This window comes from Podarcis filfolensis (genome assembly GCF_964270895.1).
Source record: "Podarcis filfolensis genome assembly, chromosome: 7".
Taxonomy (NCBI): Eukaryota; Metazoa; Chordata; class Lepidosauria; order Squamata; family Lacertidae; genus Podarcis; species Podarcis filfolensis.
In genome coordinates this window covers 77,496,382-77,523,044 of record NC_139603.1, presented here as the reverse complement: position 1 = coordinate 77,523,044, position 26,663 = coordinate 77,496,382, and the positions used below count along the sequence as shown (strand labels likewise).

The window sequence follows — 26,663 nt, the reverse complement described above, 5'->3', positions numbered from 1 at the left end:
TCATGCATAAAGCATCGTGTCCAATTTGTTTCTCTTAACTTTTCCAAGACTATTTCACTATTTAGCTAGGCATCCTGTTGAACTGTGCTTGCAATTCTTGTGATCTTTCTAACATTTGGCCCCAACAGTTCATACTTACGGTATATGGTTGTGCATCATCCCAATCTAAAAGAGGTATGAGATACCAGGGCTATCTGCTGAATTAGGCCACAGACCCATCTTAGCCCAGCATCTGCTGGGCCAGCTAGATACCTATGGGAAGCTCACAAGCAGGCCCAAGCAAAAAGAGAACGCTCCCCTCCTGCTGTTTCCAGAAAGTGGAATTCAGGTGTATAATACCTCTGACCTCTATTGGGAAAGATTAAGGGCTCTAGGAGAAGGGGACAGAGGATGAGATGGTTGGACAGTGTTCTCGAAGCTACCAGCATGAGTTTGACCAAACTGCAGGAGGCAGTAGAAGACAGGAGTGCCTGGCGTGTTCTGGTCCAAGAGGTCACAAAGAGTTGGACACGACTAAATGACTAAACAACAACAACAATACCTCTGACATTGGAGGAAGAACATAGACATCAGGGTTAGAAGCCACTGATAGCCTTATTTCCCATATATTTGTCAAATCCTCTTTTCAAAGACATCCTGGTTGGCATATTCGGCGCCGGGGTGCAAAGATCCGCCTGGTGGTCCCCCCCCCCCGGTTTCCAAGTCCCAGGCGCGCAGGAGGGTGGAGCCGGCCAGCTGCCTCAGCATCTTGCTGGCTCGGTTGCCCCCGAACTCATGGCGCAGAGCCCACCGCAGAAGAAGAGCCCACCGTGGCGCTCCAACCGACAGGCGGGCTCTTCCCTGGACTCAACTCTCGGGCCCCAGACACTTGGCCTGGTGCCCCTGAGAGCCCGACGCCCGGGTGCCCCACACCCCTAGTGCCTATGGGTAAGACGGCCCTGCTGGTTGGTTACCTATTACTGCGAGTTTTGAGTTTTCCTCGTGGAAATGTAGGACTTCATTTTCTATGCATGTCAGTTCTGTGCCTGCTTAATTCTAGTCAGGGGTTGAATTCTCAATGAGCCATTGCGGCAAAATGCGAAGGCCACAGAGCTGTCACATCCACGCGTGTGCACAGAACTTGCTAATACAGCTGTGACTCATGTTATTTTATTTTTTGATGGATGGCTCGGGTCATAAATTAATTCACCCTGTCAATGGATAAATGAGGAGATCCGCAGGCCGTGCCTGAGCAAACTTACCCTTTTACGTAGATGTCGCTTGATTTTTGTCCAGTGAAGATATTCTCATCCTCTAAAATGACATCTTCTGTATTCCAGATTATCACTCTCAGTTCATAACTTGGGAGAGGAAGAAGGATGGGGAAAGAAGAAGAAGGGGAGAGAGCCAGCACAGAATGTGAAGTTAGATTAGCAAAACACCGCATAATGTAATTTGCAGTCAATCATTTTGGTCACATTTTGGGGGGACAGATTCTAATTTTAAGCTGCCTAAATATGAGAAAAAGAAAGTGGTTGGGGGGGGAATGGGGCCCTTCCTCTTTTGCTTTTCTGAGGAGAACCTAAAATAGCACAAATGTCATGCTTTCATACATTCACAATGTGATTCCTAACTAACTGGGATATTCTAGGAAGGAGCGGGGAGGAATTAAACCAGGAACAAGCAGCAGCAAACAGTATGGCAGCCCTAGCAAAGAGAGAAAATGAAAAGTAACAGTTATCAAAGAAGGTAACATGTTTATGGGCTTTTCCAGAAGTTAATTGCGTCCCATCTCCAAGCACAACTTTCTGCTTGATACTTGAAATGGGCAAACATTTAGCACAGTCCTAGTTTCGGTTACATGATAGGACTGTACCATTGGCCACCGCTGAGAGTTTGAATTCAATGTAACATGGCTTCTTCTGACACTGTGATCTAATGTTTTGCACTGATAGGTACATTACTGGTATTTTGAACTTTCTTGCAAGAAAAAATGCTTTATTGATAGCATTAAAAACTTCTTAGCTGCTGTGAAGGCTACTTCTTTAGCCCTTCATTAATTCTTCATGGAGAGAGGCGAAAGCTTAATAGAGTCAGCTTCAGACTGAACATAATTGATGTACTAATCGTTTCTCTGAAATTACTCCAGACTAAAAAAAAAATTGCTGCCAAAAAGCCATTGTTGAAACAGTTTTATGAACCTTGAATTTTCCTTGGCTTTTCTATCTGTTTGGCGTTCAACACACCCTCTCTAGCTGAGCAGCGTATTCAATGAAGTTATATGTTTTGTTATCTCAAATTATGTAGATCAAGTAACCTCAAACTATAGGGCCCAAACAGAAATCTTCACATGACTTCTGACAAATAAGGGGCAATTGGCAAATCTGCAAACTTTGTTGCAATAGATTCCAGCTTTACCATTTGGGTAATAGTGCAGTTAATGAGCAACAAATATTAAAATAAAATAATTATGGAGACAGTGCAGTGGAAAGGAATAAGGCTGGAGAATGACTATACACATTTTCAGAGAGTGAAATGTAATTTGAAATAGAGATTGCTGCCACTATCACATCCCACTTTTGCCTCTGGTAAACGGATCTTGCAGGTTTTTATACGGTTTTGAAAACCTGCAGAACCTCTTTGACCAGTGAGAACAATGGGACAAACATGGGCATCTCCAGCTTTTCAGGGGGCCCAAGCAACATGGCCCCTTAAGTATCTAGAGGTGGGAGGCAGCTGAAGCACAGCTGCTGAAGAGTGGAAATAAGTGAGGAAAGTTAATTGAGGAACCGTCCTAGATTCCTTTGTACCACCGCGGGGAACACTGAGACGCTGTTTCTGTTGATGCACATTCACTGTTGATGCAGAGCCTGGAATTGTCACACCTTTAACTAACAACCCACCCACCTCTCCATCACCTGAAGTCAAAACTATATCAGGCGATCCTTCTTTTCCCATGCAGATGATCATCTAATTATCAGAGTTGCATAGTTCCACGAACAGTGCTATGCAGGCACTGAAAGCTCCATGCACGGCACTTTGCAAGCCCCAACGATCAGCTGACCATGCGTGCAGGCAAAAAGAAGTGCCCTCATATCATTGAGGCATCAGGGGATTAATAGATTGCTCCACTTCCACCTGCAAAAGTTGGCTCACAGGGGTAGGGGAGATAAGGATTTGACCCACCAGCCGGACCCACTTCCCCACTCCTGCCTTAATGGTCTGAGCTGGGGAGAACTGCCAAACTCCCTGCCATTGGACCCCAGAAACAAAAAAGTTTGGGTTCTCAATCGTGGCGCGTTGGAAGATTGCCGACAATAACATCTCTCTGACCCATACGAGGTAATTAAGGGGCTGCTATGGGAAGTATGCAGTCTTCCTACCCCCCAGGAGACGGGGGGCACTGCCTTGCCAGCGGTGTTCACAATGCACCCCCTGATCCGAGAGATGGGGGTGCCGAACACTTGGCACGAGCCCTCGGTGAAGTCAGATCTTCCTGACGCCGATTCCAATTAGCGCGTGCTGGTTGCTTCAGCTCGGAATTATAATTGGAAACATATGATTGGAATGAAGCTGAAGCACATGCATCAAGTAATGTTTGAGAGATAAGACTGCTGATTAATGGATCTCTGTGACCGGGAGTGACGGATGGATAAGTAAATCTTCTGATGAATCACCACTAGGAGACTGTATGTTTGGAATGAAGGGGGGGTGGAGGAAAAAACTTTTTTTTCTTTGCACGATGTGATATTAATAACCCTTCACCCCAGATAGAAATAAGATCGTTGCGTTTTTATTAATCACAAGCAGGAATTCAAGAACTGCGTGGGATGGATTATAACAGGAGAGAGGATTGGTGAACGGTGAGAAAGAGGAAAATTTTTATGACGCAGTTAAAAAATGGCGTCTCGCCAAGACAGGCTTGCCGGAGAAAGAAGGACAGGGGGAGGAGAATCAGGATCGTTCGAAAGAGAAGGAATGTTGGAACGCAACAGAGCTTCCTGATTCATTTGATTTATTTGGCAAGCCTGAGAAAAGTAAAGGACAGACCGAAGATTAATTTTTTTTTATGGAAGTGTTGAACAGAGGCTGTCCCTGAGCGATATGATCTTTGAAGAGTACAAAACCCACACAGAGGATGCCTGTTTTCAATCTGCTTGTGAAAATTATCAGAGATCGCAAAGAAAGGAATATACGATAACAACAAGAAGAGAAAGAAAGTAATAAAGGACTATCTGGATTGAACTGGATAGAACGGTCTAATTAAAGCAGTAATATAAGTGATGTTTGGACTCATTCGGAGTTTTGGACTCGTGCGGAGCTTGATGTATGGGTACCCCCAACAAAATTTAAAATTTGGCTGTATAATTTGGAACTAATGTGATTTGGATAATGTGATGTGATTGGCCTGTTAAGAAAAATTATTTTTTTTAAAAAAGAAACCATTCTCAAACCATTCTGGCTGTCTTGCCTCCAGCCCAGATTTTATAAGCTCCCACAGCTACTTCTTGTGCAGTTGCCTTTGTTAATAAATAAGTGTTTTGCAAATTTCATTTTTCCTACAAGGCTTTATATATAAAAAAAGGGTTTTTAAAGATTGCTGATAAGGGATAGAAAGCGGAAGGGAGATTATTGCAAATGAAAAGGATGTTCCAGTTCCTCAAGGTTTTAAGCTGCATGGCAACCAGTTTACACATCCCTAGGAAGATGCAATAGTATTAACAAGAAGCTAGGGAATGTATATTTGCAGGCAGAAGGGAGCGTGTAATGAATTACCCTTTGGGTTTTCTGGGTGAAATGTCAACCGGCGGCCCTGGGAGAGGCATATCCTTTGGAAACATGTCCACCCACATCTGCACACGGCCCTTCAGGAAAGAAAACAAGAAAATGCAGGCGAATGAGGTGCAAATTCAGTTATAGAATAGCAAGACATTATTATTATTAAAATGTGTATACTACCCTTCATCTGCATAGCTAATTCCAGACAACCCTGCATCTACTAATGCAGGCATAGGGAAACTCGACCCTCCAGATGTTTTGGAACTACAACTCCCATCATCCCTAGCTAACAGGACCAGTGTTCAGGTATGATGGGAATTGTAGTCTGAAAAACATCTGGAGGGCCGAGTTTGCCTATGCCTGTACTAATGCTTGAGCTACTGCTGCATAAGAACACAAGAAGAGCTCTGCTGGATCGAACCCTTCTAGTTCAGCATCCTTTTCTCACAATGGGCAACTTGATAAAGAAAGGTAAAGGTAAAGGACCCCTGGACGGTTAAGTCCAGTCAAAAGCGACTATGGGGTTGCGGCACTCATCTCACTTTCAGGCCAAGGGAGCTGGCATTTGTCCACAGACAACTTTCCGGGTCATGTGGCCAGCATGGCTAAACTGCTTCTGGTGCAATGTGATACCGTGACGGAAACCAGAACGCACGGAAACGCCATTTACCTTCCCGCCACAGCGGTACCTATTTATCTACTTGCACTGGTGTGCTTTCGAACTGCTAGGTTGGTAGGAGCTGGGACACAGCAATGGGAGCTCACCCTGTTGTGGGGATTCAAACTGCCGACCTTCTGATCGGCAAGCCCAAGAGGCTCAGTGGTTTAGACCACAGTGCCACCCGCGTTCCCTAGGGCAACTTGATATCTATATGGGAAGCTCAGAAGCAGGACTTGAGCACAACAAGTGGGGACACTTATGACTCTCAGCAACTGGGATTCAGAGACATACCGATAACTCCAAATTAAGTATAATTGCCCAACCCGAATGGGCCTGTATGTGACTGAATCCCAGCTGAAGATAGCAACAGCCTGGAACCACCCAGCTTTCCATGATTTCCTTTTTTCCAATTTATCTAGGCTAAAGCATTTACCTGCTCCATGCCAGGCTTATCCTTGTGGTATATGGGCCGTGTTTCAATGTGTTCGGGCACCAGCTTGCATCCAACCCCAGGGATGTCGTTCCAGGAACGCAAAACCTTCAGAGCAAGGTGTTCATAGGATTCCACTGGCTCCTCTGCAAAAGACAGGAGAGCACAAAACGAGCTGTCACATCAAGCAAGGCTGGGCATTGGCAGCAGCGGCGACGGCATCTCCTTCTCCTCCTTCCAGCAGCCGCTAAGAGCTGCCCAAGAGAGGAGGTCGGCAGCAGCAGCAGCCATGGAGAGGCAATGCTCCCTTGCAGCCGCCACTGCTTGGGACATGCATTGGCCCATCCTCTTCCCTGAGCTCGGCAGCGGCAACACTGACTGCTTAAACAGGGACATTCCAGGACCCTACCTGGCCGCAGACTGTCTCGCCAGAGTGGTGCATGCTCTAGTTATCTCCCGCTTGGACTACTGCAATGCGCTCTACATGGGGCTACCTTTGAAGGTGACCTGGAAACTGCAATTAATCCAGAATGCGGCAGCTAGACTGGTGACTGGGAGCAGCCGCCGGGACCACATAACAGGACCGGTGGGTCCTGAGAGATCTGCATTGGCTCCCAGTACGTTTCCAAGCACAATTCAAAGTGTTGGTGCTGACCTTTAAAGCCCTAAATGGCCTCAGTCCTGTATACCTGAAGTAGCGTCTCCACCCCCATCGTTCAGCCTGGACACTGAGATCTAGCGCCAAGGGCCTTCTGGCGGTTCCCTCGTTGTGAGAAGTGAGGTTACAGGGAATCAGGCAGAGGGCCTTCTCGGTAGTGGCACCTGCCCTGTGGAAAGCCCTCCCTTCAATTGTGAAGGAAATAAGCAGCTATCTTATCTTTAAAAGACGTCTGAAGGCAGCCCTGTTTAGGGAAGTTTTTAATATTTAATGCTGTATTGTTTTTAACACTCAATTGGGAGCCACCCAGAGTGGCTGGGGAAACTCAGCCAGATGGGCAGGGTATAAATTTATCATCATCATCATCATCATCATCATCATCATCATCAAATCAGAAGCTGGGATAGCTTTTCAGGGGCGAACGAAGGCGTCGTGACACCTGGGGTATCGCTACATAGGGTGCATGTGCGGCGTCACTATGTATGACGCATGCACTGTACGTAGCGACGCTGCACATACGCTGTACATAGCAGTTTGCCGGCGGCACCGCTCCAGCACCGTACGGACGGTGCCAGGATCCTCTGCTTGCGGCTGCGGCCGCGAACGGAGGATCCTACGTTCACACCTGTAGCAGCGACGGAGGGATCCCATTGCCATCCGTACGGTGCTTGAGCGGCGCCTGTGGCAAACTGCTATGTACAGCGCATGTGCGGCGTCGTTACATACAGTGCATGTATGCGACCCTGCACATGTGCTGTACATAGCGGTTTGCCACCGGCACCGGGATCCTCTGCTCATGGCTGAAGCCGCGAACGGAGGATCCTCCACATGCAACTGCAGCGGCGCAATGGCAGCTCATGCCACTGTGTCCGGGCCAGGGTGGCAGGGCAAGCACCCTGCAGGGTGCTTCCTTGCCACCCTTCCAGATGTGGAACCCAGGGCGCACTGCCTCCCAACCCCCCCGTTGCTACGCCACTGTAGCTTTTGTAATTCCAGGAGCATCCCTGGAAAATTGGGACACTTGGAGGGTATGTTAATGCAGAGCCAGCTTTGTTAGTGCTTTACGAAAAAACATTTGTGGTTCAGCAGATCAGACTGTAAAGACTACTATTCAGCACAGTTACCGTTCTCGTCTGCCTGGAAGACCGTCTGCCCTGTAAAGACCTTGTCGCCTACTTGTATCTTCCCAGGTTGCATGTAGGGCCCACTCAGCTTGTTATCTCTGCAGAGCTTGGTCAGGATCTCGGTTGGCTTGGTGGCATCTCGCCAGGCATTATACCCTTCACTGCGAATGAGAGAAGATGGTTTTGGACGGATGGAGCAGTTTCTAAAAGCCAACATTCCTTTCAGAACAGAGCTCATGAGAACATTTCCTGCCAAGGCACTATTCAATTTGGATGAGCTCTAGAATACTACCTGGCCATAAGAACGTCTAGTTCCTATTAGAACAGAGACAGAGAACCTTTTTCCAGGCTGTGGACTACATTAGTCTGGTGGTCAGCTGTTTGCGGGGAGGGATGTCTTCCCGTTGTGACAGCAGACTATAATACACGGTTAAAATATACCCGGACTCACGCACAAAGGCACACACAAAGCATAGAAAGCAGTGCATATATTCAATTCTTAGAAACGCCACTCAAGTTTCACCTTTCGTTTTCTCAATTGACTTTTCTTTTTAACACAACATTTGTAATAAAAGCTGTCCAATGCCCTTTATCTGGCTTGACTGTGCGAATGGCATAAAGAACTTTAAGGCTGCATCCAGCTAAGTTCTACTCAAAGCAGATCCATTGAATGAATGAAAGAAACTTTATTTTCATCAGCCATCGGCCATAGCAATAAACAAACATTGTGATATACACAGAACAAAATAAAAAGTCAATAATTTAAAACACAGTTTAGGGTCCTGAATCAGCAGTCAAATAGTGGACCTTATTCTGATTGCCCCAGCTAAAAACCTTGCAACCATTGAAAATAATGGACACGGTTAACTTGGGTCCATTGGTTTCAGTGGGTCAGCTCTGTAACTGCAAATAATGCAAATGCGCATCTAAACTGCAAAAACTGCAACTGCATCTGAAATGTTGTATGCAATTTGAATGGGCAAGTTTTTGCATGTTTGCAAGGAACACAGATTCGTCTTTCTGCTAAGACATCCCCCCCACACCTCGATCTTCTGCAGCTTATCTTTGTGCACACTTTGTACAACACCAAAGCTATTTTCCTTCTCAGCTGCTCCCTTTTGAACAGCTAATGGGCAGGAAGGGATGCAGACTGCTGAATGAAATTCAACTGCAAGTAGAATCCAGCCCAAGGCCTGGAGGTTCACCATCCCTACATTAGGAGTTTTCTGAAACTTCACAGGCTGTTGATCAATTACAGAGACCTTGTGTCTGGAAAGAAGCTTACATTTCATATTGGCTTTGCAAACCACAGGTAGCTCGATGTCTGCTGTAAAAACGGTTTTCCAAATCGATTTTTGTTTCTCCAATAAGGTCATCAGAACCAATCATGTCATGGTCGTAGATCAGGACTGAAAGCAGAGATTCCTTAGGGAAAGTTGCCTGGATTTCAAACGACCTGCGGCAGAAATATTGGTAAAATTGTGTCATGTTTGCTTTCAGGGAAGTCTCGCTGAAATCAATGGGACTTAATTTGGAATAAACTGGCTTAGGAGTGGGGTGTTAAAGTTATAGGAACATAGCACAGGTTTCAGAGTTTAACCCAAAAAGGCCATCACAAAAAATTAGAGATGGAAAGCTTTTGAAAAATTATCCTTGGAATGATTATTTTTCTGGCCACCCCAGAAAAACAACAACCCCTGAACCAATAGTCTTCTTCTGCAGGGTGCATGTCTGTGTTACAGCCAGCTATTAGTTAAATTTTCCCAGTACAGTGGTACCTCGGGTTACATACACATCAGGTTATATACGCTTCAGGTTGCAGACTCTGCTAACCCAGAAATATTACCTCGGGTTAAGAACTTTGCTTCAGGATGAGAACAGACATCGTGCTCCGGCAGTGCGGCAGCAGTGGGAGGCCCCATTAGCTAAAGTGGTGCTTCAGGTTAAGAACAGTTTCAGGTTAAGAACGGACCTCCGGAACGAATTAAGTACTTAACCCGAGGTACCACTGTATTGAAATGTGAGACCAACACTCATTTTCTATTATAGCTGAAAATGTGACTAAACTAGGCTTCCCCATCTGTCTGGTTTAATCTGGACATCAGTTACGAAATTCACCTTCTTGAATTTTCTTTCTCTTCATACATAGAGACATCTCTATCTACTCCAGCAAGTTCTATGGATTTTGTTTTTAATTCAAAGCATTTATATCCCTCTCAAAAACTGGAAATGCTGCCAGAACAGCTTACAGATCAATATCCTCTCCACCCACCTGCAAAAGTTCTTGCCCTCAATCTTACAATCTTAAAATACACATGTAGAATGAGACAGGGAAGAAAGAGAAAAGCAAGCAAACAGGCACCAATTTCCAGATGTTATCAAGTTCTTATAATGATCATCTTGGGTCGAAGCAGGCTACCCACAGCTAAAAAAAATAAATCAAACAAATCCCAAATGGCTGTTTTGGTGCTATGTGTATGGAATGATGCAACATGGCTGACACATCAAATAGAGAAGGAAATGGAATGGGATCGCAAAATGGTAGAGGCATGTCCGTCCCCCCATCAGTGGAAAAAAGAAACTTCAATAATAATAATAATAATAATAATAATAATAATAATAATAATAATAGTAATTTATTATTTATATCCTGCCCATCTGGCCGGGTTTCCCCAGCCACTCTAGGTGGCTTCCAACAGAATATTAAAATACAATAGTCTATTAAACATTAAAAGCTTCCCTAAATATTAGCTACCCCCTTGGTTGCCAACAGAAACAGTGTCAAATTAAACCCTCTGGAGGCCCCATGGCAATTGAAATCTTGGGGGCCCCATCACAAATTATCTCCTAAATGCATTTTTTATTTTAAAGGTAAAGGACCCCTGGTGGTTAAGGCCAGTCACAGGCGACTCTGGGGTTGCGGCGCTCATCTCGCTTTACAGGCCAAGGGAGCTGGCATTTGTCTGCAGACAGTTTTTCCGGGTCATGTGGCCAGCATGACTAAGCCGCTTCTGGCGAACCAGAGCAGCGCACGGAAACGCTGTTTACCTTCCTGCCGGAGCGGTACCTATTTATCTACTTGCACTTTGACGTGCTTTCGAACTGTTAGGTTGGCAGGAGCAGGGACTGAGCAACGGGAGCTCACCCTGTCGCAGGGATTCGAACCACCGACCTTCTGATCGGCAAGCCCAAGAGGCTCAGTGGTTTAGACTACAGCGCCACCTGCGTCCCACCTATTTTTTATTATACCAGCCAACAATTTTAATAAACCAATTTTATTACATGAAACAAACATTAACAATTATTTAAAAAACTAACATATATTATTAAACAAGAAGCTACGGAAGCTTGAGATGGTGATTTTCTTTCAAGATCTAATCAGTATTATTTTGATCTGTTGTCGCAGGGCCCCTAAAAGTTGTGGTGCCTATAGGCCAGTTCCTATGTGGTAATATGGCACTGGACAGAAATTATTTGCACCTCTCCTGTGTTCTGAAAAGAAAGAGAAAGAAGAGGGGAGGGTGGGTGGCCCAGTCCTGATATCCACTGAAATAATTGGGCATGTGCAACGTAAGAGACACTGAGCCAAGGCAAGCAGGAACTTAGAGCAGGATGATCAAACTGTCTCTCGTAGATTGTGGATTTTTGAGCAGATATTTACAAGAACTTTCACAGGTCCCGTAAGAGGTACTGGAAGGTTCTCTGACACCTGAGCTAAAGAAAATGTTTAAAAATACTTTTGTTAAGAAACAAGAAGCCTTTTTATTGTGTATAGTGGGTGAAGAGATATCAAGGGAAGTTCAAAGACTGTTTATGTATGCAACAACAGTGGCAAGAATTCTTTTGGCCCCAAAATGGAAACAAGAAGTACCAACGAAAGAAAAGTGGCAGATGAAAATGATGGACTTTGCAGAACTGACGAAGCTGACAGGAAAAATCCAAAACCAGAATGATCAAGTATTCCAAAAGGACTGCAGTAAATTTATACGATATTTGAAAGATTACTGTAAGCAATTAACATCACTAGCAGGGTTGTCTTAAAAAGCATCTTAAAAAGCAGAAACATCACCTTGCCAACAAAGGTCTGTATAGTTAAAGCTATGGTTTTCCCAGTAGTGATGTATGGAAGTGAGAGCTGGACCATAAAGAAGGCTGATCGCCGAAGAATTGATGCTTTTGAGTTATGGTGCTGGAGGAGACTCTTGAGAGTCCCATGGACTGCAAGAAGATCAAACCTCTCCATTCTGAAGGAAATCAGCCCTGAGTGCTCACTGGAAGGACAGATCCTGAAGCTGAGGCTCCAATACTTTGGCCACCTCATGAGAAGAGAAGACTCCCTGGAAAAGACCCTGATGTTGGGAAAGATGGAGGGCACAAGGAGAAGGGGATGACCGAGGATGAGATGGTTGGACAGTGTTCTCGAAGCTACTAGCATGAGTTTGACCAAACTGCGGGAGGCAGTGGAAGACAGGAGTGCCTGGCGTGCTCTGGTCCATGGGGTCACGAAGAGTTGGACACGACATAACGACTAAACAACAACAACAGCTAGAAGCAGGGTTGTCTGAAGACTCACAATGAGAAACTTTCTCCCTTTTTATTTCAACCTACATTTTAATGTCTTTTTGTAATGAGTAAAACTAGAATTGGAAAACGTATGAAATGCAATGATATAAAAGTTGATTTTGAAAGCCATGAGGCAGGAGTGAAAGAAGTCGATGGGCTCTAAAGAGCCAGAGAGGTAAAGTGTGTAACAATGATATGATTTCATATTATTAAATGGAAAACTAATAAAAAAGGGACGCGGGTGGCGCTGTGGGTAAAAGCCTCAGCGCCTAGGGCTTGCCGATCGAAAGGTCGGCGGTTCGAATCCCCGCGGCGGGGTGCGCTCCCGTTGCTCGGTCCCAGCGCCTGCCAACCTAGCAGTTCGAAAGCACCCTCGGGTGCAAGTAGATAAATAGGGACCGCTTACTGGCGGGAAGGTAAACGGCGTTTCCGTGTGCTGCGCTGGCTCGCCAGATGCAGCTTTGTCACGCTGGCCACGTGACCCGGAAGTGTCTTCGGACAGCGCTGGCCCCCGGCCTCTTAAGTGAGATGGGCGCACAACCCTAGAGTCTGTCAAGACTGGCCCATACGGGCAGGGGTACCTTTACCTTTTTAAATAAAAAATTATATACAAAAAAAGGAAGGATCTCTGACACCGTGTTGCTGACCCCCTGAGTAATGCAAGGAATAATACCGCAGCTTATTAATATCAGCTAACAGACCGACAGTTTCCTGCATTAGCCATTAGCATGCAGACTGAATACATGGATATGCTGAAATAACCAACATTTCTCCTGTGTACAAATATCTTTGGTTTCCTATTTCCTATTACATGGCCAAAGCAACCCCTAGATTGGATTAAAAATTGTATCCTGATTGAAATGCGATGCAATTCTAATGCAAACCTGGCCTAAACATTTTAGTTATACGATAGTCGTGGCAGGCTTGGCTTACATCCTTGGTGACGATGGTGGTCAAGGTCATCGGTGCTATTGCATGAGAAGAGATGAAGCAACAAAAAAACTAATTTGGGGAAACGCCAGATGAACTTGAAAGCCGAATAATTTGCAATTAGACAATGTGACACATTGTCAAGAATTTAATCAGTAATTTACAAAGCGTCTAAAGAGACATGCATCAGTGTTTAACAAATGCACTTTGACCTAAATAATGGGGGGAGAAATTGTCTGCAGCTAATTCATGACATCCGGAACATCACGCAATTTAAAATAAACTCACCTTCCAAAAATTGGGTTCAGCTGCTTCGGAATATAATTGTCTCTGTCTTTAATTTCTGTTTTTCCCAACCTAAGCACAATATAAGGATCTGATTTGCCATCTGGATCAGCTGGACTAAGATTAAATGCCTACAATATGAGAAAAAAATATTAATACATCCCAAAGTATATAACCAATCTAGAGTAAAAAAACCAAAAAAAAAACCAAGTGACTCCATTAATTATTTCATTTTTCTGAATTAATTTAGTTAAATCTTTCTCCATTGATCCTATTTTCCCCTAAGAAGACCAAACCATTCTATGCTGATTATAGATTATTAAAATAAATAAATAATGATGGTAGACAGAATATCATGTTAAATGGAAGATTCTTAATTCTGTTTGTAGACTATACTGTGTTTTGAAGAATTGTTATGTGAATCCTGAAATACTGTTCCAGGGCAGGGGTCGTGGTGCCAATTTGTATTTATACTTAGAATAATAGACTTGTAGAATTAGAAGGGACCACAAGGGTCATTTTCTAGCCCAACCAGTGCCAGATTTACACATAAGCTAAACAAGCTATAGCTTAGGGCCCCACTCTCTCGGGGGCTCCCAAAACATTTAAAGGGAAAAAAAACACTGGATGTACATTTCCAAAATATAAGATAAAAAACAAATAAAATAAAACCTACATACAGCAACAGTGGCAAATGGGTTTAGATACCTATTAAGTCCATAAATTACCACACGGCACATATTAAACACAAAAACTGTGCGCAGTTTTTGTGCGCATATTAAACACAAAAACTGTGCGCAGACACAGGTTGCGTTCCTTTCAGGTTGCAAACGGGGCTCCGGAACGGATCCCGTTCGCAACCAGAGGTACCACTGTAATCCCAGACGATGCACTGCACTGACCAAGGCTCCAGCCTACCTGCCATTTTGGCAGGCAGCTAGAGTTTGGCCAATTTGGCTTCATTGAGTGTGTCATGTCTCGACCTCGCCCCTGCCAGGTGCTGCCTGTTGTTCAAGCCCTGCTGGGCTTCAGGGTCCAAGGCTTGGGCCCCAGACTCCGCACCTAACAGAACCATTGGTTATACTTACTGCGACAACGTATACTCTGATGAGAACTTTCACCGAGTGGTTGGGAGGGATGCCCTGCAAGATTCTCGGCTGGCCTCCGTCTCCTGAGCAGCCATCTTCTGGACTTTTGTAGATGCAGAAACAGCCCTGTTAATACACAGCATGGGTATAGATCGTTCCTAGTGCCAAACCGAAATCAGCAGATGCAGACATAATGCCATGCTTGCAGTGGTTTTGTTGTTGTTGTTTATTTTACAAATGCATTCAACACTTATCTTAAAAAAAAAAAGATTACCATACAGGCTATCACAGTGATACCTTGGTACTCAAACAACTTGGAACCCAAACACTGCAAACCTGGAAGTAAGTGTTCCTGTTTGCGAACTTTTTTCAGAAGCCGAACGTGCTCCATTTTGAGTGTTACGCTTCCATTTTGAGTGCCACAGTTCTGCTTTGAGTGTTACGCTGAGGTCCGTCTGTTTTTGCTATTTATTTTGTGTTTTGGTTTTTGCGGCTCTTTGTTTGTTTGTTTTTGTGACTGTGTGGAACCCAGTTCAGCTACTGATTTTTTTTTAAATAATATTTATTACTTTTGAAGGTTACAGAAAGAAGAAAAAAGAAAAATAAAGACAAGAAAGAAAGAGAGGGAAAAAAAACAAAAAAGTGAAAAAACACCACAATACAATACAGTATACAAATATTATAAAACCCAACCCAAACCCATTAGATTAAACACATAAATTAAAACAAAAACAGTTTAAAATACATCTCTCCTTTTCCATATTCTATCCTTCATTTCCTTGTTTCCTCGACTTCCTCACACCTCCCTTTTTGTATTCCAGTTCTTCTAATTGTTTCAGCAAATCCTTTCCATCTTTCTCTGTTTTTTATCATCTTGTAAATAACATATTTTAACCATATTTCCCTTTAAGACTAAATTACTTATCTATACTTAACTTCTTCTAACATTTCTACTAAATCCATATAATATCATTCCACGGTTTTTCTAACAGTCATTAATTTTACAAAATTTCTAAATATGAACTTTAACTTCCCAATCTTCTTCCACCCTCTCTTCTCCCTGGTTTCGGATTCTGCCAGTCCTTTCCGTCAGATCCATATAGTCCATCAACCTGGAGATCTTATATCCGAGGCTCTTAATTCTTTTCCAAGTCCCTTCTGCGGATCTTCTTCATATTCTTTAATGCTCAGGAGCAAATCTCGGGAAAACTCCAACCAAACAAAACTTTTCTTCCTTCTGAACAGCTCAGCCAAGTTTCCATAATTGAAACTAAGGTCCATAGGGTATTTCAGGACGTATTTCAGGATTCCTCCAAATCCATAGGCCCCCAAAGCTTCAAGCTCCTCCAGGCCCAAACCCATGTCCCAAAAGTCAGTTGGTCCCTGAATAAAGGGATCTTTCCAACTTTCGTTCTTCAATCCAAGCCAGGGTCCAATCCTCAAAATCTGGCTTTTGCTAGAATCAATCATGCAAGGCCTCAATTTATAATCCTCAATTTGCTTCTGTAGAACTGAGGATCCTGCTTGAACTACCTTAGGTTTCGCAACGGCATCTTTCTCCTTTTCCTCCACCATTTGTCCTACCAAGGTATATTCCTGTTCCAAGTCCTGAATTATTTCTGTATTGTTGCTTGCTTTTTGATTCAAATTGGTCACTTTCTGTTCCCGGCTGTCAATTTTTGAAATCATGTCATCTGCCTTTTTATGCAGCTGTTCAAGTGAATGGTTTATCTTATATAATACAGTCACAATACCGTCTCCTATCAGCATTTTGAATAGTCCAAGGTCAATCTCTGATTCTCAGAAACTTTATCTTGCAGCTGGAGCTTACCCTGTTACACTCCTGTAACAGTTTCACATGCTCCCTCTAGAGGGAAACAGTCTCAACTTGTATCAATTCTTTCAAGCACAGAAACAGTTTCAATTTTCAGTTATTTTTTTCTTCCCTTTGATAAACTCAGAAGAGATCAATGGAAACAGTATCTTTCCAATTTTAAGTAACTGTCAAATCCGTTCTGTCAATGAACCTTCCCCAAACGTCATCAGGCAGACCGTTCCCAGGTTCAGAGCAGTGGTAGTTTGCTTTTCACTCTCTCCTGCAGGTTCTCACTAGGTTCACGACTTCCCCCCTCTTCTCCTGCTTCCAAGGGGGTTTTGTATTTTTAACCGATGGAATTTTAATCCTTTATCAAAAACTTTCAGAGACTTTAGTTTGTAACGTCTTTGCTTCAGTCTGTTTACAAAAGCGGAAGGCGGACTTCCTGTTTAGAGCCTTCCCGCTTCATTGCCAAATTAAAATATTTGAAGATCCAAATTTTCCACTCTACTCCCGGGTAGTTGTTTAAGGTCCAATTGTCCACAGGAAAAAGTCAGCGCTCTCCGGCAGCAGCAATGTGGCTTCACTCCGTGAAAGAAGCAGTCGATTCAAAGCACCGCGCCACTCACCCCACGTCGCTCCGGATCCCCAAAACAGGGTTTCCCCGCGAGTAGGGGAGGCGCAAAAGGTGCCAGCCGAATCCCAAGTTCACAGGCTTCTCCCACCTGTGATTTCTATGGGTCTCCGCCTTCGCCGTGGCGGTTAGACCCTGCTTTTCATGGAGCAAGTCCCTCCCGATCGGAGGAGTTCCGCCATTGCCGGAGGCGCCAACCCGGAAGTCCCAGTTCAGCTACTGATTGATTGTGTGACTGCAGTACACTGTTTATTGCTTTCATTTTATGGATCAGTGGTCTCATTAGATAGTAAAATTCATGTTAAATTGCTGTTTTAGGTGTTGTTTTTAGAAGTATGGAACGGATTAATCCATTTTGCATTACTTTCTATGGGAAAGCGCGCCTTGGTTTTGGAACACTTTGGTTTTGGAACGGACTTCTGGAACGGATTAAGTTTGAGAACCAAGGTACCACTGTACTCCCAAGAGTTTTGGGGAGACCCCTATTCCTCTCCCAGAACTACCATTTCCAGACTTCCCTGAGAGGAGGGATGGGTGGTTAAACACCTCTGGTAGTTGTGGCTCTGTGAGGGAAATAGGGGTTGCTTAACATATCTGAGCACCCTTAACAAACTAAAGCTCCCAGGATTCTTTGGGTGGTAAGCTATGACTATTTAAAGTGGCATAATGGTGTTTTAAATGTATTGTGTGAATGTGGCCTGAATACATTCCCACAGCTTGGTTCTTTTGGCATTGACAGATTAAGGTGTAATAAGAATCTTAATTTTTAACATTTCAATTAAGTGATCTGAAGACAACAGCCCGAGGGAATTGGGAAATTGAGAATAACTCTATTTTCATGAGTTAATTGAATTTATGATAGAGCTTGTCCTCTTTTTAGATTTAGGACAGGGAATCCCCGTGGTTTTTCAATCAATGAAGAATCACAGGTTCTGCCAAAAATAAAAAAGTGTGTTTAGTTTGGTTAATCTACCATGTATGGCATACTCTGTGCACTGCCCCACAAATGCTAGCAAACTTAAATACAGTATTACCAAATAAAAATGAATTTCTGTGCAAGATGGATTTCTTTATTTCCACGCAGTACTTTTCACAATACCTTAAACTTCCCTACGATCCTGTCCTCATAGTCGCTGTGATCTTCATCAGTGGACTTGCCTCGGAAGAGTTCAAACGTTTTCACCCAGTCTTCAAAGTTGTTAAATTCGCTCTCCAAATCTCCATCGTAGATCTTTGGAAGAGATCAACCAACATTTCACAATTGAAAAAACAATGGGAGCAGTTTCAGAACAAAAATTTAAGTAAAATGAGCGGGAGCAGGAAACTGGGAAAATATGCGAGTTGAGCACCTAGGATTTGTGCTAATTCTCCCAAATTAGCAGTAAGGTAAAGGTAAAGGGACTCCTGACCATTAGGTCCAGTCGCGGACAACTCTGGGGTTGCGGCGCTCATCTCGCTTTATTGGCCGGGGGAGCCGGGGTACAGCTTCCAGGTCTTGTGGCCAGCATGACTAAGCTGCTTCTGGTGAACCAAAGCAGCGCCCGGAAACGTCGTTTACCTTCCCGCTGGAGCGGTACCTATTTATCTACTTGCACTTTGACATGCTTTCGAACTGCAAGGTTGGCAGGAGCAGGGACCGAGCAACGGGAGCTCACCCCATCGCGGGGATTTGAACTGCCGACCTTCCGATCGGCAAGTCCTAGGCTCTGTGGTTTAACCCACAGCGCCACCCGCGTCCCGAATAACCCGAATTTCCAAAAATGAATGAACTTTACCTCCAGCGTTGCTAGATTAGGAGGGGCCTCCTTCACTTTCTTCTTGAGCAACTTGTCTTTCTTCTTTCTGTCTGGCTCGTCTTCAATGCTCAGTGCTACGTGGCCAGAGGTCTGTTTCGCTACAGAGATTAAATGGAAGAGGTTTTGTTTTGTCTTGTTTACCATCGCAAATGACTGCATCAAAAGATGAACCTCAAGACTGCCACCACTTTGGAGCTTCAAGTGCATTTGCAGCTCAAGCACAAGCCTATTGTTTGTTTATTGTAGCAAATAAATAAATAACAGCAGCAACGCTATGATGATAGAACTAAGGTTGGAAGAGGATGTCTCTCCTGGGAACTGTAACAACTGAATTCCCCTTTTTTTTTAAAAAAAAAGAACATTATTGTCGGCTGCATGCATGCCTTACATTTAAAAATCACATTTTCCCCACCCCAAAGAAGCCTGGGAACCATAGTTTGCCCCTCACACAGCTACAGTTCCCAGCGCCTTTAACAAAGTACATGTCAGGCTTCGAGAAATCGGCTTACTCCCCCGTGGCAGTAAACAAAAGGTCAAACGAAAGGAATGTCTTACCAGTTAGAATCTTTAATAATTACAGTGAGAGAACAAAGAACATGTCTCCTAGAAATGGCGGTGCTCCCAATTAAGGGTAACACCCCCTTCTTGTTCCCATTAATCTACGTCACTCCTATGTCTTGTCACCTGAGCTTGTACCCTCTGTGCTTTCTGTTCTGCCACTTTCTGAGCTTCCTGTGACTTTGGAGAAGGGGGATGAATGCTGTCCAGAGACTGTGAATCTGTTAACCCTCTCTCTTCCAGTGTTTCTTCTCCTAGCTGTTCCCCATCCAGTACTTCCCAGCTTCTGCCTTCTGAACTATGTCCCTCTGCAAACCACTGCTCCAAATCTATACTGTCCTCCTGCTCCTGGGAAGATTCAGGATCTGAATCAGGAGCAGGGAGAGGGGGAAGCTCCCACCATTCCTCCTCAGTGCAGCCCACCTCAGCACAGTCCCTGACAGTACAGCTCCCAGGATTCTTTGGGGATGATGATGGACGTGCTTTAAATCAATGGCATGTATTCTATCCCATCTCTTACACAGGTTTCCCCGTTAACTCCCATTCAAGCTACTAGTCAGGTCCCCCCATTTTTCTTCAGCTTCAGCAGATCAGGTTCTCACTGGAGCAATGATGATCACATCCTTTATATTCTCCCTATTTGTTTTCCTACTTTTTATTTATTTATTTAAAAAGCTATTTTTATTTAACAAGATTGAATAAGTTGTTTACACAAAATATACATTAACATCACAGACAGAATCAAGTGTAAAAAAAGAAGAAAGCTTAAAATAAAGCCCAGAAGTTTGAAAATATAAATTCTAAAATAAAATTGCATATTAAAATACATGTCAAATTTGCAGACTTGCTTAAAAATGAAAGGTTTTTAGCGAGAACCAAAAACAGTATACCAATGGGGTCTGCCAGTTATCAAGGAACAGGGAGTTCCATATTGCTGGTGGTGTCACTATTAATAATATCAATATGTTTTGTTATCCACTGTTCCTAACTTCAGGCTTAGCAAATTATTTCCCATCCCTTGGCATCAGCATCGAGATTTTTATGATGCAACATCAAATTAGTTGGCACTGGCCCTGCATAAGACTAAAGCAGCATTTCAGAGGTCTAGGGTCCACACCAGTGTAAAATGCCTATGTGCCTCAACTGTACTTTCTTATTTTATTTTATTTTTAAAGAAAATGCAGGTGGGATCCTTTATCCTGATTCCCACCCACCAGGTTCATCAGAACGGAAGGGGAAAAAACTGCAGCCCACTAGCAGCTGAATGGAAGAATTCTCTTTAAGGTGACAGGCAAAGTTATTTTGGACATGGATACAGCAATCAGAAAAAAAAGGACTCCTTGCCGGCCTATCAAGATGTTTCAATCATGCGGAGATGCAAATTGCCTACATAATTAGATTTCTGGCAAGCTCTGCTACACCAGTGAGTTAATGATTGAAATTCCATTCACCTGCAGTTCTCGGGCCAGCAATAAATTAGGTCAAATCTACGCCGCACTCGTGGAGTTAAGTTTAAAAACAGGCAAACAGGCAAACAAATAATTAAGGGTCAGACGCATTTATAAAATACAGGGTATGCCAAGAGCCAAGATATTAGCTGCCAGATCTCCAGCAAAGCCTCCCCTGAAATATTTTGGCTTTATTTGACTCTTGGTGTATCTGTGCTTAGGGCTAAGCTAGATGTCTTAGCAACAGCGTGAATTGTTATATAAACAGCAGCCAAGGAGGGGCTCAGCAGAACTGGAACCACAGCAGGTGAACAAGCTAGAATCATAGAGCTGAAAGGGATCCAAGGGTCATCTAGTCCAACCCCCTACAATTCAAGGATGTCAGCAAAAGCATCCATGACAGATGGCCATCCAACCTCTGCTTAGAAACCTCCAAGGAAGGATCCCCACAGCGGGCGGGATGGTATACACATGGTAAAAGTTAAAAGGATGCAGGTGGTGCTGTGGTCTAAACCACTGAGCCTCTTGGGCTTGCCAATCAGAAGGTTGGCGGTTCGAATCCCTGTGATGAGGTGTGATCCTGTTGCTCTGTCCCAGCTCCTGCCAACCTAGCAGTTTGAAAGCACACCAGTACAAGTAGATAAATAGGTACCACTGCGATGGGAAGGTAAGTGGCATTTCCGTGCACTCTGGTTTCCATCACAGTGTTCCGTTGCACCAGAAGCGGTTTAGTCATGCTGGCCGCATGACCTGAAAAGCTATCTGTGGCAGCGGCGGAGGAAGCCGCTCAGGTGCCTGGAGCGGTGCGCCCAGGGGTGGTGCGAGCCGCCCATAGGGGCTGGGCACACCACAGGGCCTCTGGAGTCTGCCTGCCTTCTCCCACTCAGCCGCACTACAGCTGGGGAGGAGGCAGCGGATGGACCATTTGGGCACGAGAGAGATGTGGCTTGGGCGCGCTGCAGGCCCCACAGTGAGTGCCGCCTGGCATTTTGTCACCCCCCTCAGTGGTGACACCCAGGGCAACCTGCCCCCACCGCACTCCCTTCCTCCACCCCTGGTCTGTGGACAAACACCGGCTCCCTCAGCCTGAAAGCGAGATGAGCGCCGCAACCCCATAGTCACCTTTGACTGGACTTAACCGTCCAGGGTCCTTTACCTTTTACCTTACACACAAGGTGAAAACGTGCGCAAGACTTCAGGTGTTTGTCTGGGCTGCATTGCACAAAACACCAAACTGATCCTTAAAGTGCACATAATGGCTCAGAGATAGATAGATGATAGATAGATAGATATAGATAGATAGATAGATGATAGATGATAGATAGATCTCTATCTATCTATGGCTCAGATCAGCTGTTGCCACAAGCAGAACTCTGAACTCCGCTCCCACTAAGTGAAGGAAAGGAGGTGATTTTTCATTATTCTTCCCTCACCCATCAGCTGCCAGTGCTGGATGAAAATGTGCTCTGAGCAGTTGCCGGATCCACTCGCACAGTGGGGAGGCGGTACAGAAAACTGCAGGAGTTAGGAGGATATGAGCAAAATTGCCTTTCCCCCTTCCTAGCTGGAGTCTCTGCTGGACCGAAAGCTTTTCTGCACACAGAAAGAGCCCTATTGTTCCCACAAGGGATGCTGAGTATCTGGGCCATTCGCAAACAGTAAGATGAAATCAAACTGTGCAGCTTTCATCATGAACCAAGAAAGAGAAAGAAAAATGCAAATGTAGATACTCACCGTTTCCTGGCTTTCCATCACTGAAATCGAGCACTTTTGCCTTTCAAAATAAAATAAGAGGGTTTTTAAAAACAACAACAGGTAGACAGAAACTTGCATAACTGGAACAATAAAGAGCAAGCCACTTTAGTTACAGCTCTGCTTTAATATCTCTACTCTTGTTAAAGTAGAAATCAATTTGCTTCCCTCCTTTGTAGAAGAGAAAGATTGCACCCCTCATTTCCATATTCCAGATTTTTGTTTTTTAGATTTCCCCCTGGAGATTCATAGTTAGTGATACTGAAATACTCTCAATGCAAAAAGTAAAAGAATCCCATGGCACATCAATGGCTATTATCAGGTTTAGTGTGGCCCATTTTGTTGGCCACAGACAGTTTCATCCAGCCCATAAAGTGCTGTCCTCAGTGGTCAGATACATTTATGTGTGCCTGTGCGCACACATGTACATACATGAATGCTTAGCACACAGGCCAAAGCATCATGAGTTGCAAGACATACATTCTGTGACATTTCTGTGGGGGGGAAATGCATTCAACACCATACTTCTACACAGATGAGTCACAAACTGTACTCCTTGCATGCACAGGAGTCCCAGAGTCCCTACCTTTTGTCCTTTTTGTACAGAGGCGTAATACTTTGACCACCAATCAATAACATTTTCAGCTGATTCATCAGCTATTGTCCTCTTTTTCCTCTTGGTGGAGCGCCGAGTTGATTTCCTTGAGCCCTGGAAAGGGAAAAATAAGTTGTAGTTACAAAGATGGCAGGAGGAGAGAATGGACCTGCAGATCCATTTCAGCCTGAGGATAAATGGTGGCGTTGAAGAGACAGCTACGTGACCATATCTGCATCAAAAGATCAGGCGCAGATGTTTCCACGCACAATGCTTTGGGTCCACATGGATTGAACACTTCAGTAATGAAAACCTTGTTGAGGAGGTGCTCACTTCGCAATGTTGTTCTGGGACAACTGGGGTGGGGGGAAGGATTAGGTCCTACTGCCACCTGAAGATCAGAGACCAGCCATCTCTGGTTTACAAAGGGGGCCCAAAGGCAACAGTAAACTCTGGACGACTCTGGGGTTGCGGCGCTCATCTCGCTTTATTGGCCGAGGGAGCTGGCGTACAGCTTCCAGATCATGTGGCCAGCATGACTAAGCCGCTTCTGGTGCAGAAGCGTACAGAGCAGCGTACAGAAACACTGTTTACCTTCCCGCCAGAGGGGTACCTATTTATCTACTTGCACTGGCGTGCTTTCAAACTGCTAAGTTGGCAGAAGCTGGGACAGAGCAACTGGAGCTCACCCCAGCACATGGATTCGAACCACTGACCTTCTGATTGGCAAGCCCTAGGCTCTGTGGTTTAACGCACAGCGCCACCCGCAGCCCAAAGGTGACAGTAAGCTGTTGTTATTCAGTTCAAAGTATTTAGGTTAAATGCTGCAGGCTTTTCCAGAGCTGGAACAGGGTGGCTTAGACAGTGGTGAATTCTCCCTTGTTACAGGTATGAAGGGAGTGCTCTAATACTAGAGTTTCTGCATGAGCAGGGAGATGAACTAGATTTGATTTGACTTAATCTTTCCATTCTGCTTTTCCAACAACAAATGATGATCTCAAAGCAGTTCACAATAATCACAAAGCCTCTCCTCTTTCCAGAGGGGAGGAGTTGTGAGCGGGAACCGGTTCCTGCATCGGTGGGGGGGGGGGTGTATTTGGCCCCCTACGTCAGCTCTCCCCAGCTGCCACGCCAAGCTCTTTCAGCTAGCCAATAGGACTGTCGTGTGGGCGGGGTTTAGCCGCATTTAAGCGGCCACGGCAGCGCTGGGCCCCCATTCTTTTCCTGTTTTTCGACGGATCACCCTCCCTCCCTCTAGGTCATTTCTTTGCTTTTGACCTTGCTATGGACTTTGGTCGGTTGCCTTGGTTGGCCAGGGGGCCTGGTAGGAATTTTTATCCAATTGGCAAATTGGCACCAGCCTCTTGGTTTTTCGCCTACCTCGTAGCAAATCGTCACAACTTTCTGGTATTGGCGGTTAGGCATTGGAATATGTGTTGTGTGTTGGAGGGCAGGTTGTGGTCATCACCTACCCCTCCTCTTATTTGGGTATTCCATTAAAGGGATCCGGGGGTCATGGATCCTGTCCGATGCCCTGCTGGGGCCATGGCACAACCCCCAGTGACATCAGGGGAAGCTTCCAGTTGTATTTGCATCAGCAATCTCCTCCCCCTGGTTGTTAACCCTCAAATGACTCCCCACTGAGCGGGGTGGAGTCATGTATAGATTGCTTGATCCAATGCCTAAGCCAATACCACTCACATGCTGTAACCAATAAAGTTGTGGCCTTATTTAACCCATTAACCTAAAATCCTTGTGTCTTATTTATCTCTACGCGGGTGGCAGGTCCTCGACTCACAAAAGCGTTTTTTATTTAAAAAAACACCATTACAATCACTAGACTATTAAACAGCATTGCATATAAGTTCAAACAACAACAAATTCATCAAAATGATTAATACAATTCAATAAAGTCATAGTAATGTCATAGATGACCTCTGAGAAACAGCTCTGCGGTTTTGTGAATTATCTCCTGCTGTAACTGGGCCCCTGTGAGCGGATTTATGATACTAAGACCTTGTGGGAGATGTTGCCTTCTTGAATGAAAATGAAATAGTGTATTTTCTCTTTTGTGGTCCCAATTCCTTTCCCTAGTTACAGCCTCTGGTCACTTCTTAATGTTGAGAACGAGAGTTGCTGTTGGTACTGCCTTTGAGTCCTAGTCATGATCATTCTGTTAGAATTCCTGCTCCGTGATTTCAGTCATGGGATTGTTGTCTATCACATGACGGTATATGTTTTGACCCCACAAAGTGGGAAGTGACAGAGACAGGATGTTTGTGTTACTGGGCTCCGTGAAGTGGGACTATTGTCCTTCGTTCTTTTTCTCTTTGCTGTCTGATGCTAGAGAGAGAGGGAGCCATGTTGCAGTGCTCCATGTGTGTTTATATGTAAATAAAGTAGATTAGCCAAAATGCTGAGCTACTGAGGTCTGTTATGCATGATGTGCAAACTCTGCGGATCCCCAAGTGTGCCAATGTCTGTTGGCATCGGTCGCTGTGATGTTCGGGCAGAAGAAAGCTTTTGAAGCTCCCAAACGATCGAGCAGGAGGAAGAGAACATGCCAGTCAGGCATGTGTCTCTGCCAGGGTCCTACTTGAGTGTAGGCTGAGCTCATGACACATTCATTAATACACAACGGAAAATTAACAGAATATTACTTCAGTCAATACAGAAGAAAATGTACTATCCCAGAGATCCAGGATGAAGCCAGCCAGCTACTGCAATGCTACCTACTTTTTGCTTCTCGTCTTTTGCAGGTGCTGAGGTAGGAGAGGAAGCAGGTTTCAGGGAAGGTGCTGGCAGAGGTGATGGAGCCAATGGCTCTGGCTCTGGCATGGCCAACACAGGCTCACCATGTTCCACGTCAATATAGACATGATCTCCTGAAGACTCTTCAGGCTGAGGCGACTGAAGTTGCGCTGGAGCGGGTGAAGCTGGAAACCAGAAACACTTGTTATATAGTGGGCTCTCTCAGCAAACTGTGGGCCTTCTCAAAGCTGCATTGTATTGAGAATCAGACGCTGCCACATCTACTAGAGAAAAATGGAGGATCACTCTATCAATGGCTACCAGTTATAATGGATGTGTTCTATCTCCTTGTCACAGAGGCAGTATGCCTCTGAATGCCCAGGCCCTGCTCGTGGTCTTCCCAGAGGCTATTGGTTGGCCACTGTGAGAAACTGGATGAGATGGGTCTTTGGCCTGATCCAGCCACGCTCTTCTGTCAAGATCTTTCAGCCCTGCCTGACAGGGCTGTTTGATGTTTTATTATGTTTTATATATTCTGTAAGCTGCCCAGAGTGGCTGGGGAAACCCAGCCAGATGGGCGGGATATAAATAAAATAATAATAATAATAATAATAATAATAATAATAATAATAATAATAATCCCAAGGATCAAACCTGGGACTTTATACCTGCATAGCAAGGGTTGTTTTAATGCTTTGCAGGTTTCAATAAATGTCATTGATAATGAGTGTGAATGGCTGCTGAAGAATTATGGGAGATATCAATGAAATAAATCTCTTGGCTCACACACAGTGATAGTGAGGGGCTCTGCAATGG

General features: G+C 44.6%; 1 protein-coding gene across 2 annotated transcripts in view; it reads right to left on the bottom strand.

Annotated features, from left to right (window-relative positions):
- Positions 1-26,663, bottom strand: part of FER1L6 (fer-1 like family member 6) — a 117,348-nt gene that overhangs the window by 13,013 nt on the left and 77,672 nt on the right. For both annotated transcript variants that reach the window (XM_083621804.1, XM_083621803.1), the window contains exons 26-37: positions 25,833-26,032; positions 23,088-23,210; positions 22,484-22,523; positions 18,723-18,841; positions 18,047-18,178; positions 14,498-14,623; positions 13,413-13,540; positions 8,917-9,087; positions 7,632-7,792; positions 5,853-5,995; positions 4,756-4,844; positions 1,242-1,340 (exon numbers count right to left, since the gene is read on the bottom strand). In XM_083621804.1, coding sequence (XP_083477930.1) covers positions 1,242-1,340; positions 4,756-4,844; positions 5,853-5,995; positions 7,632-7,792; positions 8,917-9,087; positions 13,413-13,540; positions 14,498-14,623; positions 18,047-18,178; positions 18,723-18,841; positions 22,484-22,523; positions 23,088-23,210; positions 25,833-26,032 — 1,531 coding nt within the window. The remainder of the gene's footprint in view (positions 1-1,241; positions 1,341-4,755; positions 4,845-5,852; positions 5,996-7,631; positions 7,793-8,916; positions 9,088-13,412; positions 13,541-14,497; positions 14,624-18,046; positions 18,179-18,722; positions 18,842-22,483; positions 22,524-23,087; positions 23,211-25,832; positions 26,033-26,663) is intronic.